This window comes from Accipiter gentilis, chromosome 2, assembly GCF_929443795.1.
Source record: "Accipiter gentilis chromosome 2, bAccGen1.1, whole genome shotgun sequence".
Taxonomy (NCBI): Eukaryota; Metazoa; Chordata; class Aves; order Accipitriformes; family Accipitridae; genus Astur; species Astur gentilis.
Window position 1 is genome coordinate 50,396,127 of NC_064881.1, and position 16,601 is coordinate 50,412,727.

Here is a 16,601-nt window from a genome sequence, read left to right on the forward strand (position 1 = left end):
TTTTTTTTCTTGAGGTACCTATATAAATATTACCTTCTGCCCAAAGTACTATTTGTTTTGTTAAAAAACTAAAGTCCTTATCATGAGCCAATTGCAGGGCATACATTATTATTGAGAAAGTGCAACCATGCTGATAATTTATATGCAGCATATTAAAGGATGATTAGGCTTTAGAAAATATAGCTTAAGTATAGACCTGATGGAGCAGTTTTATAAAAAACACTTAACAGAGGCATTTTCCTTTTGTTCGAGTCTCTCTGTAGCAGAAAGCCTTAGGAAACAGCTTTGAAGTCCTGCCATGATGGAATGTCAGCACTTTTACAATTCCATATATAGATTTTTCTTTAACATTTAAACTAAATACCATTTTACAGAAAAGATTCCCCCTCTGTATTAGGTACTGGTAAAAAGTCAATTTTTTTTTTTTTTAAACCTTCAAAAAATGATAGTATATCACAACTTAAAATTTTCCAAAAAGGAATTATCTTTAAGTAAAAAAGGTTCACATAGTAGAAAAACCTTACACATAGTTGTAAACTGTCACATACAAAACTGTGGAAAAGTCACTGACATTTTATTCCCTTACCCTTACACATGTATCCCTTCATTTTATATATACACATGCACACACACACACAAAATTGTGTACTGTATGTGTGTGTATATATGCATATATAGATAGATACAAACAGAGATGTATATATCTAGGGTCAGGATTATATATTTCAAAAAATTCTTTATTGGGTATTTCTCTTTGCCTTGGTCTGCTGTGATTCTGTACATTTTATGACTTGATAGACTGAAAAATATTTTAAAATTTGCTAAAACTATGTTTTGTGGCTTTTTTTTTTTTTTTTTTTTTTTACACTTTGTGGTTAAAATTCATTTGCTGTTTTTAATTAAGAATATGACTTTTGATTGTTATGCACTGGGAAAAAACACAAAGGCACAAAGAATAAAACTCAAATACAATATTGTTGTCTCTGAACAATAAACCCAGAGGTTTTGGTTTGCAGAATGCCGCCTCCGAAGAGGTCAGTCATCACACACAGTTTGGTCGCTTTTGCCAATCTCATCGACAATTTGAGTAAATAGCACCCAACTGTTTAAATGAGGTAGATCCAAATCGAAAAAAAGAAAGCTGGGTCCCCAACACTTTATTTGCCTCTATTTAAAATGTTTTAAGGATTATATGTCAGTCGTAAGAAGTGGAAACGATGGCACTATCTGAAGCAAGCACAGAACTCAAGAACAGCTCTTTTTCAACGTAAATATACGTGTTAAATTGCAATCCTCCTTCAGGCAGAGATATCCTAGCAGGGGGAGGGAGGAGAATATGTTAAAAAAACCAAAAAAAGTTGATATTTGTGAAAGCCTGTTTTTGGTAGACTGCCAGAGAAATGCCCGAGGGCCCAGTTTCTGTAGAGCAACAGTTGACAGCCAGTGCCTAAAGAGCTCAGTCACAGTATTACAGATCTACAAGTTTCCCTTTATTTCTCAGGTGAGAAGACTTCCTTTTCTACTAGTTTAGCTTTATAGGAACATCCTACTCTCATTAAACAGTATTTTTGCATACTCTTGAGAAAAATTCTGACAAATTTATCATTTTGTTAAGGCTTAATTTGAAGTGGCATCGCCACACAGCATCATGCAAAAACTACTTTAGCAAGATACATACAATGTATTTAAACTACACACACCTACATGAAACCTTATCGTTTGAGTAACATAAAGCGACACAATTTATGTAGCAAATTCTAAAATGGCATTGATGCATTTAAAAAAAAAAAATATATCAATTGAGGGTATTTCTGTGTCTGCTTTTTGCATTACAAGTGCTACTCTTACCCAAACAGCACTACATCATTTATATATTGCAAGCACAAGACAGTTTAATACAGATGCAACACACATACAAACTAGTCAACATACACTTAGTACCACTTGAAATGAGGCCCTTAACATCTTTTTTTTCTTTTTTCTTTCAAAAAAATAGCAAACTTTAAATCGTCATAAAAACATTTTGATTCGAGGGAACATTTACAATATGAAATTTCTGAATTGGTTTTTGGTTCTTTTTAAGTTATTTTATAAAAATAAAAAAAAATTGAAAACTATTAAACAAAAGATTAAAACCTTAACAGATGTCAGTTAAATCTGCAATGTACCAAAATTAAGGAAAAAAAATAATATGGATTTAATCAATACATTCTGTTTTCCATCTCACCCTCCCAAGATCAAGTTAACCACTTTGCTGCACAGAAATCTAGGACTGGATCTTTATTTATGAACTGCCCTAAATTTTGAGATTTTTGTGATTGTACAAACTACTGAAGTACTGTGGAAGCCAGTGAAATTGTGCTTATTATTTCCAGCAAAACACTGCCTTTCTATCTTTTATAAACAGTCCCGCTTTCCTTTCACTAACATATCTGTGTGTATACACATATATGGATATACATACACACACACATATACATAAAATCTACTAAGCTTTATCAACAAACTACAGAAAACAAGCGGTAACACTCTTCAGGATAGCACGTAACTTTGCCAAATACACTTCCTCATTGCACCTCATTTAAAATTTTATTTTCCCAGATACATACTTCTGAAACTTACTCCTTAATGGTTTTTTGTTTTGCTTTAATTTTGTTGGTTTTTTTTTTCTCCTCTTTTTCTTTCTTTTCCTTCTCCCCTGAACAAATGCCTTACTTTCCCAAATGGTCTACTGGTAATACTTTGTTAAGGAAAAGCATGTAATATCTAACCCTTCCCCCTCATGTACTCAAATTATTTCTACTGCCCAAAACCAAGTAATAAAGAATTGAAAAAATGCAGCAATCTCCTGGTGGGAGACATTCTGGGGATTCAACATTGATAGACAAAACACTGACAAACAACTGAAGATCAGTTACAGATTCAAGTTGGTCAGGCAATTAGAGACATGTTATTTACTTTAAAATAAAATTACAAAGTTGTCACTTGTAAATGAGATGAGCAATTTAAGGGCTCAGTCATGTTAAGTTCCATGAGAAAACATATCAGGAACAACAAAATTAGAGTCAATATAGTTTTGGGTTTTGTGGTTTGTTGTGTTGTTTTTTTGTTTTTGTTTTTTTTTTTTTTTTAATAGCACAGAAACAGTGGGAGCACCTCACAGCTAATGCAGAATTAACTTTGGTGAAATCTGGAAACAAACTTCTTTGTATGGTATGTTATGTTGATACATGATGGGCACAATCCTACCCACAACACATGATCAAGCGTCCACTGAATGGCTGAGATTCCGGGGTGCCCATAGAGCACAGGCCAGATCTCCTTTGAGTCAAGTACACGGCAAAGAAAGATGTGCAATTTCACATATACTGGCATGAGTGAAGCTTCCTCTATTCATGGATTTAAAAAACAGGAAAAGCTGATAAATACAGAATAAAGTCCACATTAATTGTATTTTTTTTTTCTGACGGGAAATCTAACCTAACAAAGCAAATACAAAGAGCACCAGCCAGGGGATTAGAAACTCCCAAGCTTCCTTGCTGACCTTTTCACAATTCATGCCTGCCAAGCACGCTCAAAAATCCATAAAATGGCCAGAAAAGTTTAACTTCATATTTCAGGGACAATTCCTAGGCTTGCCCAGGTTAGTAAATATCTGTAATCCCTGCTGATGATTATAGTAGTTATTCCAGCAGGTATTTTAGTTGTGCTTAGAGACTGGGGGGGGGGGGGGGCAGACAACAAACAGTAAAACTAAAGCAGGCTAGTGCAACAGCACATCCAAAGTGGGGAGGAGGAGAAAACCTGTGTACCCGTAACATGTAAAAACGAACACGTGCTTTAATACAGACTTATAATGCAAATACTAGGCTCTTCAAAACAACATACGTAGGCTGGTTGGTTGAAGAGTAGCCACAGGTAGTTTTAAGATGCAAATGCTGAGGCAGTCCATGGACAAATTCAAAGCAATTACTCTTTTGAGGATATTTAGATGGGAGGAAGGGAGAAACCAGCCTTCACCTTGTGCTGTGGGTCCACTTTCTGAGCACTGCCACAGGCAAAATTCCCAAGACTAGCTCTCGCCAACCTCTCACACCTCCAAACGCAGAAAACACCCCTGTCCTTGCTCCAAACCAAGTCCAAAGCCCTCTGATACGGAGGGCTGAAACCAGAAGTCAACTTGAAGGAACTGCCTACCAATATTCCCCTTTTGGGGAAGGGGCTGACGGACACGTGTGGGGTGGGGGATCTGCAGGGGGCTGTGCCACAGCTCTGGCTGCACTCAGGGGCCCCACGCAGGGAAGCCAGAAGGAAAACCAAGAGAGTATTATTTAACTGTCACGTTAACAAGTGCTTAATTAGCAGTTTTGCAAGAAAATGTTTCCCCTTGCCTCCTTATCTCATTTCCACAAGGGATGGCACAGCGCTGATGGCATTTCTCTTCCACGTAGGCATGACAAGCACCTAACACAGGGCTTTTTCCTCACTTACAACTTCCCCAATGCTCCTTTGGGTTTGCAGACCTAGTCTGGAAAGCACACAATGTTATTCTTGTCATTTTACAACGATATGCTCACAGAGAAGTGCATTCAGCATGCCTGCACAGTGAAGCCCCTTCTAGGCCACAGCAACGGCAATAGTGTCTATGGATCTATAATACAAGATGTAGTGAAATGTTTCCTGAAAAGCAGCCATTTAGCCTAGAACAAAACCCTATACGTCATGCTTTTGGAGGGAGGTTTGTTAAATTATAACTGAGAACTGAACAAAATTTTCAGGATTTTACCCCACTCGGTTCTTAGTGAGCTTATTTACTCAGTCACTCACCATTGCTCAACAAGAATCGGCTTCCAGAAAGTCAGACCTTCAGTAATCCTCCCTGCCATCAATAAGCTACAGTAGTGTCTACACCCAAAGATTAAGGTAATGAAATTGCAGGTAGCATATAACCCCAGCAAACTTGCTTCTGAGATGCCAACATCCGTAGCATAAAGCCCAGTTACTTTTAAATAAAAAATAAAAAAAGTCTGTAACACTGCTATGAAACCACACCAGCGTGTTGTGCTTAAACAGGTAGTATTTCTGTCAGCAGAGTGGTTAATTATAAAATGAGGAAGCTTGTTTGCATTCACTGTAAACAAAATATGATGTATTAACACAGTTTTCTACAGTTTCATTTCAGGTCATTTAAAGCACCTTTAGTCTGCATGCACTTATTTCAAGGTTGAGTTATGGCCAAGACTTTGCACATAACTGACACTAAATACTAAAAATGTGAACATACTCAAGTTTGGGGTTCATTTTTGGTGTTTTCTTTTGTTTGGGTTTTTTCCCCATTTTAAAGTTTATGATGATCTGAGCAGGGAATATAGTATTTTCACTGTTACAGTCTCGTGTCAATCTATCTAAAAAATATGTTAAAAAAATATTACAATACATAATTTTTGCCTCAGATTCAAAATATATTTCAAGCACCTTCATGTCAGTTTCAGCGAAAGCATGACATTTTTCGGCCAATAGCTGAAGTACAAAAACATTTTTCATTTGGAAACAACAGTATACAAACTCAGCAAGAGAAGGGACAAGTTAGAGGGAGTCGCTGCTATCGAGTAACCCTGCACAAAAACGAACGTGCCAGGTGTGCAATTTCTGATGCCTCCTTAATACCTTGCATCAACACAAGCCACATCTACGCCTTGGGAAGACAGAAGGAGTGACGAGCAGCTGTCCAAGATCACAGCATGGCACCACTAGTTCTCCAGCAAGAAAGAAAATAGTACAAATACAGTTTGTTTGGGAGCATTTTGGCTGCTTAGTAGTAGGTTCACTTTAAAAATGAATTCATCTGTGGAGGAATACAGGAGGTAGCCTTTAACTGCATCTGCTTGCTAACTAAAGAATATTACAAAACCACCTTTTGTAGTGATTTGGCCAAGCCATTACATTCATATTATCACTTCAGGCAAAGAAACAACACAGAAAAAGCGGCTGGAACACACTAAATGAGATAAAACAGGACTACGTGCCACACCAAGCGCATGCAAACCCCGTTCCCTATAACTCTGGATTGAAACCATCTCAGAGGAATGCATCTTTCCAGTCATTAACCCTCAGAAACAGGAGGCAAAACTTGCTGTTTCGCATCCTAACGCTAGACGACGGGGCTGGAATTTGGGTCTCTCCTGTCCCCAAGGATTACAGAAGCAAAAAGCAATTACTGATGGATAGGAGATCGATGGCTTTCTCAAGTGGGCAATCAGAGAGGCAACGCTCTTAGTTCAGAGCATTAGAACATCTACTTCATTTGACAATCCCACACCCACGGAAGAACAGAGAGCAAGACATTGTACCTTGGATCCCAGAGCCCTATTATTCCACTAATTCTGCCACACGGACCAGTTCTTCATATGATACAAAAATCAGATGCTGGAAGAAGCAAGGAAAACGCATGACAGCTACAGTTGATAGTCCAGATATTACATTAATGCTATGAGTGATCTGACGGTGATATCAAAGATTGGCATTTGAACATTGCACAGACAACAAGCACACTGGTAGCTTAAAAACTGTCTTTGTATCCTTACGGTGTGGGAGAAATGTGCATAGAGAAGAGAAGGAAGAAATACTTTATAAATACAGACGAACCCTAACTATTTCCACTGTAATAAAGCAACTGTGCCCTTGGATTCATACCATAATGCAAACAGAAAGTATAACAACATTTAAAATCAAAGCTCATATCTCAATACTGTGAAGTATGGCAGTATTCCTAAAGATAGAAGAACAACAAGGAATGGTATCCACAGCATTTCAGTATTTGCTATACATAGCACTATTTACAGTATTTTCAAACAGCTACAGCAGATGCAAAAAAGAAGTCTTACAGTAAAAAGGGGGCTTAAAAAAAAATATCAGTGCAATTACCTTGTACTTGAAGTTTTCCTTAGAAAAGACTGCATGTATGCATCAATAAGCATGTTACCAAACGTAGTATAAAAGTAAAAAAACCCAACCAAACAAGAACCCCAACAAACAAAAAAACCTACTGTCCTGCATTAGAAATTGAGAAAGCCATACTGGCAGGACAAATACACAAAAAGAGATGCTACTGTAGGAGAAGAGTATTAAAAAAAATAGGAAAAAACATTTTATTACACTGGTATTGAGTGTGAAAAATACTGAGAAATTTTTTTACATTCCTTTGTTTAATGTGTAAAAGATCTCTTTTTTAAAAAAAAAAAAAAAAAAAAAAAGTCCCTTATGGGTTATTTATGCCACCAGAGATGCTTACTGGATTACGTCAAGAGACAAGTACGTCCATCTAAATCTCCAAAGGTCCCAGTCCTGCATTTCTAGTACTTACAGTCTTGAATAAGCACGACCTGGAGAACCAACCTGTTCTCACTTCAAAATATCAACATTCTTCCTCAAACAGAAACAACCTGCAAATACACTAAAAAACTTGGAACAATCCCCTAAATTTGGCTGGGGGGGGTGTTAATGCAGACCTTCCTCCTATCCTTGCTTTCAAATGTTAGAGATTGATTGGCCTGAGAAAGATTGGGGTTTCTACAGCTGAGACGCACACGACCACCGTATTTGAGGAATCTACTGCTGTGGTAAAGAAAACGGCACTGGTAGCAACGCGCAAAGCCCTCCAGACCACAATCTTCTATTTAATAGAAAGCCTTTGTGCACATATACCTATGACTTTCGATAAAAACTTCAGAAGCATTTTAACTCAATTAGAAGCTTCAGTCTTTTCAGAAAGTAACCTGGGCACACAAAAACCTACCACCACCCCCCCCTTCAAAAGTTTAAATTTAAAATCCTTGTGGAAACACTCTCTCTCTTGTCTTAGTTATAAAAATTACCTACTAACATCTGAACACGACTTATGTTAAAAATGGAAAAAGGCTGCAGGAGTTATTGATAAGAGTCAGAATTAAAACTAAACCTTCGCAACCTTTTTGCTTTTACAATCAGGAAACATTGCCTGGGGGCCTGGATGAAGATCAAAAGTATTTATTACGGATTTCTTGTTTTAAGCATAAGTTTCCTGTAAGTTTTCCGTGCTGGCTCCAGCAAATTAAGACACACCACCTTTCCCTAACAACTGGGGTAAACAACAAACTCACCCAAAACTTGACAGATCTAGAAACGAGGAAATTAATATGCCAAAGCTTCTGTAACATGGAAGATCATAGATTGTAATTCAGCAAGCCAAGAAGGGTTGATGCAATTTTGTAACCCAAACTAAGCCAAAATAAGGAGTTCTAATAAAAACAAGTGATCTCACTCCATACATCAGTGCATATATATATAAACTAAAAGTGTTAAGATTGCATAGGTCTATCTTGAATGCCAAACTCGTGTAAGGCAGAGACAAATCCACCTATTTCCAACATTTCACAACAGGATGTTTCCTCCTGAGGATCAACTCAGCTGTTTCCTGGGTGCTAGAAGAGGTGGAGTGGACACATTATTCTATTCAGCCACTGGAGCAGGAATTTCCAAAACCAAGCAAACCTAATTATTGCATTATATTTTGTACATTTTAAAAAAAGACAACTTTTAAGTATTTTGTTTGTTGATACTATTTTTCACCTCCCAACAGGAGCATTTTGCACTTGCTGCTGCTGGTTTTTGGGGGTTTGCCACAGAACCACATGCTTTCTAGAGATGTCCAGTCCAGCACCCTGCCCAAAGCAGGTCCAGCAAGCTGAGAGTACGTGGGGACCTGTCCAGCCAAGTTTGAGCCTCTCCGAGCACAGAGATTCTACAACCAGTTTCAGTCTTTGAATATTTTTGTTTCAATAGTGTTACCATTTCCATAAAAAAAACCCAAAACCCAACAACCTTACAGAAAACTAAACCATAGCAAGCATCTTCATCTCCCAAGTACACTCCTTTAAAACAAAAGAAACACTGCAGTACTGGCAGTGGTCAGTTTGTCCATCACACTGGTCATGCCTGCAATGGGAATAAGATATTTTTGTCACTGGGGTGCAATTACTATCAGTTTTCAGACTGCTAAGCACTAGGAGCGCCTGCGCCGATGGCTAAATTCAAGCAAAAGGTCATTGCCAGAAACGTAACGGAGAGTGAAAGGAAGGGATGAGGTCCTGCCCAGTGCTCTTCTGCAATGAGAGTCACGCAACTCCTTTGCACAAGCTCAAAAAAAATAAACAACTGCCAGAGGGTAATGCACATTTGGTTATTGCTGACCTGAGCTGCATAGTGACTTAGTGGTTATAACTGTCTACCTCAACTGTGACTTCAACAGCAGGAATGCGTGTGAGAGAGAGACATCTTGAGCTTTGTGTTTACCTGAGATATCGCTGTTCTTACAAAACACATGGGAGGTAAGGGAAAAAAAAAAAAAAAAAAAAAAGAGTAGGGTTTTAGGTGTTCATGGTGGGTTTTTTTTGACAGGACATTTTTGAATACATAGTTTATATTAAAAATATTCCCAGAAAGATAGCTGCTGGACTTATAGCATGTTGTACATTTCAAAGTATATACTTAAATATTTTTTAGATAAATGCTTTAAATTATTCACTAATTCACCACTTGCGGGGGTGGCAGGGTAGGGGAAAGGAGGGAGAAATCAAGCCATAAAGAATTAGCAGTATTAGAGGCTTGAAAAGACCTGTAAAAGGTAAAAACGTCTCTAGCCTGAAATGCATATAACCATCCCAAGTTCTTCATGCTCAGGGAAGGAAAGCTACACAAAATTTCTGTTCATTCCAACAGGATGCACAGACAACAGCTACACTCAGATGAAAGGTCTGCCTAATACTCCTCTTCTCACAAAAAGGAGCTGCGACGACTATTGCAGCCCAAAGAATACATCCTAAACAGGATGCAGTGAAGTCCCACAGTCTGCTTCAAAAGAAAGATTTGAGGTCAAGACAGATTCCGCCCTCCTCGCCCTGTATGACCACCTGTGTAAGTAATCTATTCCAGATCTGCACAGAGAGGAAAGAGGAGGATGAATTTCACATCCAAGAAGTCTCTGCATAACGAACGACAAATAAACTAAATGGCATCTGAAAATGGGTGATCTTTTTCCCATTTGTTAAGAATAATTCACATAAAAAAATATTTCTTATGCAATACTCTGCCACATTAAAATCTTCACTGAAATATGAAACCTCTCAAGCAAACACACAGAGAAGTGCAACATACCCATCATGGAAGGGTTCTGCAGTTTAGCGGTACTTTAGGGAATGTATGTACAACCTGGCTGGAACACAGAAAGGCAGACAATGCAACCTGGAATTTGCTTTCTGTTATACCAGCATAATCTAAAATCTGGATTTACATAACTATGACCAAGAAGGAAAATCTGACCCAACAGCCTAATCACCGAATTAGAACAATACAAATACAATTAATGTATTAATAGGTTTTACGTTGTTATTTCACCTAAACAACACTGACAACCAACACACTGCTACAAGGTGAAGATCTGAACTTGCACAAAGTTATGTACCTAAAACTCTGGACGCAGCAAAGGTTGGGCACTTTCTAGCTTATTCAACAGCGACTGGTTATAGTCTATCCTCTATATGGCACAGACCTCTGTATTGGTTAAAGCTACTCGCCCATCTCTGTGGCTAGAGGTAAATATATTCAAAACAGTGACTGAGCATCTGCTAAGAGAAAAGGGAAAAGACAAAGCAAAAAAATCAGTGGAAGAGAATGAAGTTTTAAAAACCTGCCTCTTAGCATGTTATTTCAGTTATCCTGTGAAAAAATAAACAAAACCAAGTCAGCATAAACAAATTTCCTGGGCTTTTTCCATTTTCTTCTAAACCTGCTTGTGGCATCATAATTAGTGCAATGGTTTACATATGTATTATGGTTTTTTTATGAACCCAGTGTGCAAACTAACAGAAGCGTTTGTCTAATAATTATCAGTTTTAATTAATGCTTCTCCTAAGAGAATGGCAAAACTCTCACATTTACTATGGACCATATGCATAATGAAGAGAGTTTCACCTCCCTTCGTAAGTAAACTTCAGTCTCCTAAGATTTATCTTTACTGCATAGATTCTCTGACTTTTGTCTAAATTACAAACAGCGAGCCACTCTCCTCGATTAGAGCTCCTGCTTCACCAATATTCAACATATAAATAAAATACAATTGTTTTGTGCTTGAACGAACGTAGAATGTTGGTCTTGTGTGCGTCTCTGAACTGCACAGGTAAAACCTGCTATGTTGTGTGCACGCTTAAAAAGCCTTTCTACAAACTGCAAGCTATACAATATACACTGTATGTATCTGAACTGTCACAAAGTCAGTTGCATATTTTTGCATTTGAATAGTAATGTCCCCACAATAAGGTTTTAATTTCTAAATCCAAAGCATTCTTGATATGTTAACAGAAGTATAATGAGCACTCCTTAGTAAATAAAAATAAATAATAGCATCTAGTCTATCACATTAATACTGTGAAACATATATAAAACTTACATTAACTCAAACAGTGAAAAAGGATTGTACTGTATTTATCACCACAGACCCGTATTCCTTAGAGACTTTGGAAAGTAAGTGTCACAGTCCTGTATGACAAGTTCTAAAGTTAGCTGTCAGTATGATTTAAAAAAAAATTCTTTACAATTTTTTTTTTTAAATGGCACATTTTCTTTTGCCAATCTAACTGGACCTATTAAAAGCTTAGGTACAAGTTCATTCTCTTAAAATTCTTTAGTCTATGAAAAACATTTTCAAATGCAGCACAATAAAAAACATTCAAGAACAAGCTTCAGAAAATACATTTGCCCTTAGACACACAGAGAATAATCTTTGTAAGACAGTTGAAAACCAGAATTCTGTCATTCTTTTGAAAATAAGAATTTTGTAAATGCATCTAGAATAATCAAGGCTTCATAAACAGTCAAAAAATGCTTTGCTTTCCTTTGTATTAAAAGCTAATTCACAGCATTTTAGCCCATCAAACTTTAGTATTAAATAGATCTTTCCAATTTATTAAAAGCAATTCAACGAATAGCAAACTGAATGAGGAGTTTTGTGGGCTGGGTTGTTGTGGATTTTCTTTTTCCCTAAGCCCTGAGATCACAGCTCTTGATTTAATTATAAAATATGGGTCTGTTTTATACCAAGCAGCTTAGAGATTTTTGGCAAACCACATTTCCAACAATAGTGGGGGTTGGTACAAGAATGCAGTTCATAATCAAGTCTGAAATTCTGGACGGAAGGCTTTCTTGCAAATGGGAAAGAAAAAAAAAAAATCAAGATGCATCACTCATTGCTGGCTGTCACTGTAGCTTGGGCAACTGTTGGTCTAAGTGCAGCTGGTCTCATGTGAATCCAACTCTGTATTGTACTGAGTTGCTAAACATTAAAACATGTCAAGCAAAGTACATAGTGCGCAATGTGTCCTGATGAACTTGAACTGCTTTAGCAAGTGCTTGATGATCTCTGCCATTACTCTGACCGGAAGTGTGGCTTCCTTCAGCACTGAAAGAGAAGGGAGGTTGGGGGGGCAGGGGGGAGAAAAAAAAGAAAAAAAAAAGAAGTTGGGGAGGAAGAGAAACCCTATTTAATCTGCCTCTCCTTGCATAGAATGTTTTCATAGCATTCATTTCTTCTGAACACAACAGTCAAAAGTTAATTATCCTTAAAATACCACTGAAGTTCTGAAACAGAAAAAAAAAGCACAGAAGCATACAGGAACATCTTCTGGTTTTTTTCCACAATATAATTCAGTGGTAAGACCAAATTTACCCTCAAACTGCTAACTGAGGGTACTGCTGACCTCAGAATTAACAAGCCTACTTCCTTCCTGCTTTCTTTCAAATTCTGTAATAACTCAAAACTATGCAACTCACCTATCGTGTTCTTTATCCACCAGATGATACCTGGCTCTGAAGGCAACCAGGTGTGCGTAATACGCTGGTGCTGGGATGGAAACAGAACGAGTACAGCGTACGTATGTATGACACAGCTGGTAGGTAAGAATCTGCAGTTCATCTGAAGAGAAACGATTGTCATCCCAGAGGACATGGTAATGAGAAGGTCTGCTTGTTCCCTGAAGGCAGATCACACAGGACGTCAGCATTTCAAAAATATCTCTTTAAATTTCCACCTCTATAGGTGAACTGTAGTATAACCAGATGCTTCCTCAGAAATCACATGTGAGCAATTCTACATACTTCAGCAAATTTTTCCTTTAAAAAGGCAAACAACTTCCCTCCTTGCTCCCCATATAACTAATACCTTTGCATTTTTGGATAGGATTGCATTTTCTAGAATTTCATCCCACTTACTGAAATTAAATGATCTTATTGAAATGCACTTTCATCTTGTGAAACTTAGATCTGACCAAAAGCCATCATATAAAGTAGCTTTAGGCAAAACATTAATAGCCAACAGCAAATCTAACTTGTGACCCTGTTGAATATGCTTTTTTTGACAGTATTACATTTTGACTTTCAGTACTGTTGTTGTTTAATAGCTTCTGTTTCTGATTGGGAAGAAGAAATCACAAGAAAATGTGGAACTACAATAGCGCTACCTAAATTTATTTGTTGTTTCTGAGGAACTGGATGCACATTTAAAGAGAATTTAATGCAAGAGGCAGCTATGTAAAATAATCCAACTACCTTGCTACCATCCAAAGCAGTACACAGACAGGAGAAGCACAATAAACTGAACGCCCAAGGTGTGCTTCGTAACCACTTAGTTTCATTATTTCATTTAGATTTTAACAACAGAAGAGCACTGTGGATGGCACAGATGAAAAGCCAAAATACATAGATGGAAGTGGTACCATTTGTCTCTTGGGCAAAGAATGCGGGGAAATACCAACAGCCAGTGTTATCTTTGGAAGTTAGCATCCCACACAAAATGCTGTACCTGAATACCAGCATGACTACACAGGTAAAAGTCAAACTCTGATGGATGGGTGATTTTTGTGTCCACTGTGGTACCAGCTGGAATGTTTCCACTTTTTCCAACCTGTGTGAACAGAAAACACATATATAGTAAGGCACACAAAGTTTTTTCTTTTCAGCTATATAGAAAGGAAAAAAACACAAGAAAAAAAAAAAAATCTGTAAAAAGCAGTAAGTCAAGAAAGAATGAGCAAAACTGAAATTTTGTTAAACCTGAAAATCTGGAGCATCTTTACAATGGAGGAAAAAAAAAGACAAGCTGCAAAATCTTCTTAGAAGTTACCTACAAAGATTAGCTCTTCTGATTAATGTAAAAAGAATTTCCTGCAACTGATTTGCCAAATTCTTTTCACCTTCCCATTCCAGGGCAGGTTATTCCTCTATAACTTTTCTTGCTTATACGTGAAAGAGGACAATCCGTAGTTGTAAGACAGGACTCTTCTTCCCTCAAGAACACTTTACTTCAAAGCAGAACTTAAAAATACTCTTTACTTTAAAGCAATTTAGCAACTGTAATCTTAGCATGTCATCAATATAAAAACCACCTTCCTGTCAGCATTAGAAGTTATTAATTATTACCTTGAAACCTAGTGGGCTTCAAATGCTCATACAGAGAAGCCTGACAGAAGGAAAAAGAACATGAAAAACCCTATCTGTGAACAGAGGTTAGGAACTCTTCATTTACAGCAATGACTCTATCCTAGACTTGGGGAGTCTCCTCTCCACCCAGAAACGTGGATCAAATATTTCTACACGTACTTCACATGCATACAATAACAACTATGAAAGACTCATAAACAATTTGAGATGTTCAGTACTACAAATAATGTGTTGTGACATTTGATATGCCCAAACCGAACTCCACCTAAGACACTAGACACCCAAGATAACTTAAAAGTGGTGTTAACAGAAAATAAAGTATTCTTGTTCACATTAGCTAACAATTTCAGTGTCTACTGTGCAGATGTCTACATCTCAGCTGGTAACCCAAGAGTCGCTCTGTAGTTAATGGCAACCAAACTAGTGAACTTCCTAGCACTAGGATCAGATGAAATGTGTCTTTAAAGTGTGTTCGGAATACTAAACAGATCTCCATTTACAACGAAGAGTGCCTGAGGTAACTGTTCCAGATGTAGACATCTACATTATAAACCCTACACTACTCAGATCAGTCTCAACCCTTGAGGATCTTGAGACAGTAAAAAAACTGAGAAGAAACCTGAAAACTTTGATGAACTTAAAAAAGGATGGACAGACTTGTTGAAAGGCACATCCTGCTCATGTTTCATAAAAGCTTCTTGCCAGTTTATTATATGGGACAGAAAATGAAGGTTTTCCTTTCCAGGCAGAAAGATCTCACCCACTATGTTATGTAGTTCTTCAAAGAAGACTTACTGCTTAAATAAGCAGTAACTAACAGGTAACTTGGCTGCCTGCTAGATACTTGCCAGTCACAACTAGAACATACCCGTTCATTTTTATCTGTACAGAAGAGTCTGGTGTGATGCCTTTTCTGCACAACTATAAATGTAATTCCAGGCTGGTAATCCTTTTCTAGTTTAATGCATGCTTCTCTGATAGCCAGCAATTCATGATGGAGAACCTGAATCATAAACATAAAGATGTATGATAAGTATGAAAGATAAGAGTAACCTGTAAGATAGCTATCGTGTTCCTTCTTGCATTGTCAAGAATAATGAGATGTCAAAGCATGCACGATCAAACCTTAATTTCTTCACTTAATGAGAACAAATTAGATCACCAGTATCCTGAGCCAGGCAAGAACTGGTTCCATATTTGTTCAGCTCCAAGCATGAGGTTTGGACTAATAAGCTGTATGTCAAAGTCTTTTTAACTGTCAAATACAAATGAACATTTAATTAGGCTGTTGGATATACAACAGCCTAATTATTTTTCAAACTAGTACAAGGGATAAAATCCAGAATTGCTCAACTGCATGCTCTTTCCCAGCTTTGTGAAGTCTCATGCAGGACGACAGGCATCAATAAAAACTGAGAGAGAGGGAAGTGCAATAAACCAAAAAGCAATGATTTAGGATGTGGGTTAATTATAAATTAAAAATTCAGTGAAAACCAGTGATAAATGGGAAAAAATATCAGAAGTTCATACAAAGATTATTTTAGTAATTCAAGTTTACTAAGTGACCTTTACTCCCTTCCCCTTGGATTCTGAGAAGTTGACTAAATTCTGTGTCTTAATTTACATATAATAATACTGGAAAGGAAAGTGTATGTAAGTATCTTTAAAATATATAGAAAAATATTTCATAAAATATAGTACTTGTAAGCAAACAAAAAAGTACAAGAAAGTATTTGTTGGATTTTATCGGGAATGAATTCAAAGTGACAGTGTGAAAAAACAGCATTTATTAATCCTGGTTTAAAAAAGCAAGAAAATTAGCTTACACTTAGTTTTTCTTTATTGTCCAAGTTCTATGGGATACAGTTTGACTAATTTATCTTGGTCACAGATGTTGAACATACTCAGGTGCTAAAACTACACTTTATAATTTTGCAAAGGGAATATTTTAAAGGGGAAAAGTATTAAATATGAAAACACTGTCCCTGCTCTGCTTGGTTAGAATCTAACAAATTTGTTGAGGGAAGATTTGTGGAGGGTATACTTCTTTTCATAACTCCGACTACATAAAACTA

General features: G+C 37.1%; 1 protein-coding gene across 3 annotated transcripts in view; it reads right to left on the minus strand.

Annotated features, from left to right (window-relative positions):
* Positions 1-832: 832 nt before the first annotated feature.
* AGO2 (argonaute RISC catalytic component 2) overlaps positions 833-16,601 on the minus strand; it is a 63,929-nt gene continuing 48,160 nt past the window's right edge. For all 3 annotated transcript variants that reach the window (XM_049819723.1, XM_049819713.1, XM_049819732.1), the window contains 4 exons: positions 15,395-15,529; positions 13,889-13,990; positions 12,862-13,061; positions 833-12,490 (listed from right to left, as the gene is read on the minus strand). In XM_049819723.1, the coding sequence (XP_049675680.1) occupies positions 12,382-12,490; positions 12,862-13,061; positions 13,889-13,990; positions 15,395-15,529 (546 nt within the window). In that variant the 3' untranslated portion in view covers positions 833-12,381. The remainder of the gene's footprint in view (positions 12,491-12,861; positions 13,062-13,888; positions 13,991-15,394; positions 15,530-16,601) is intronic.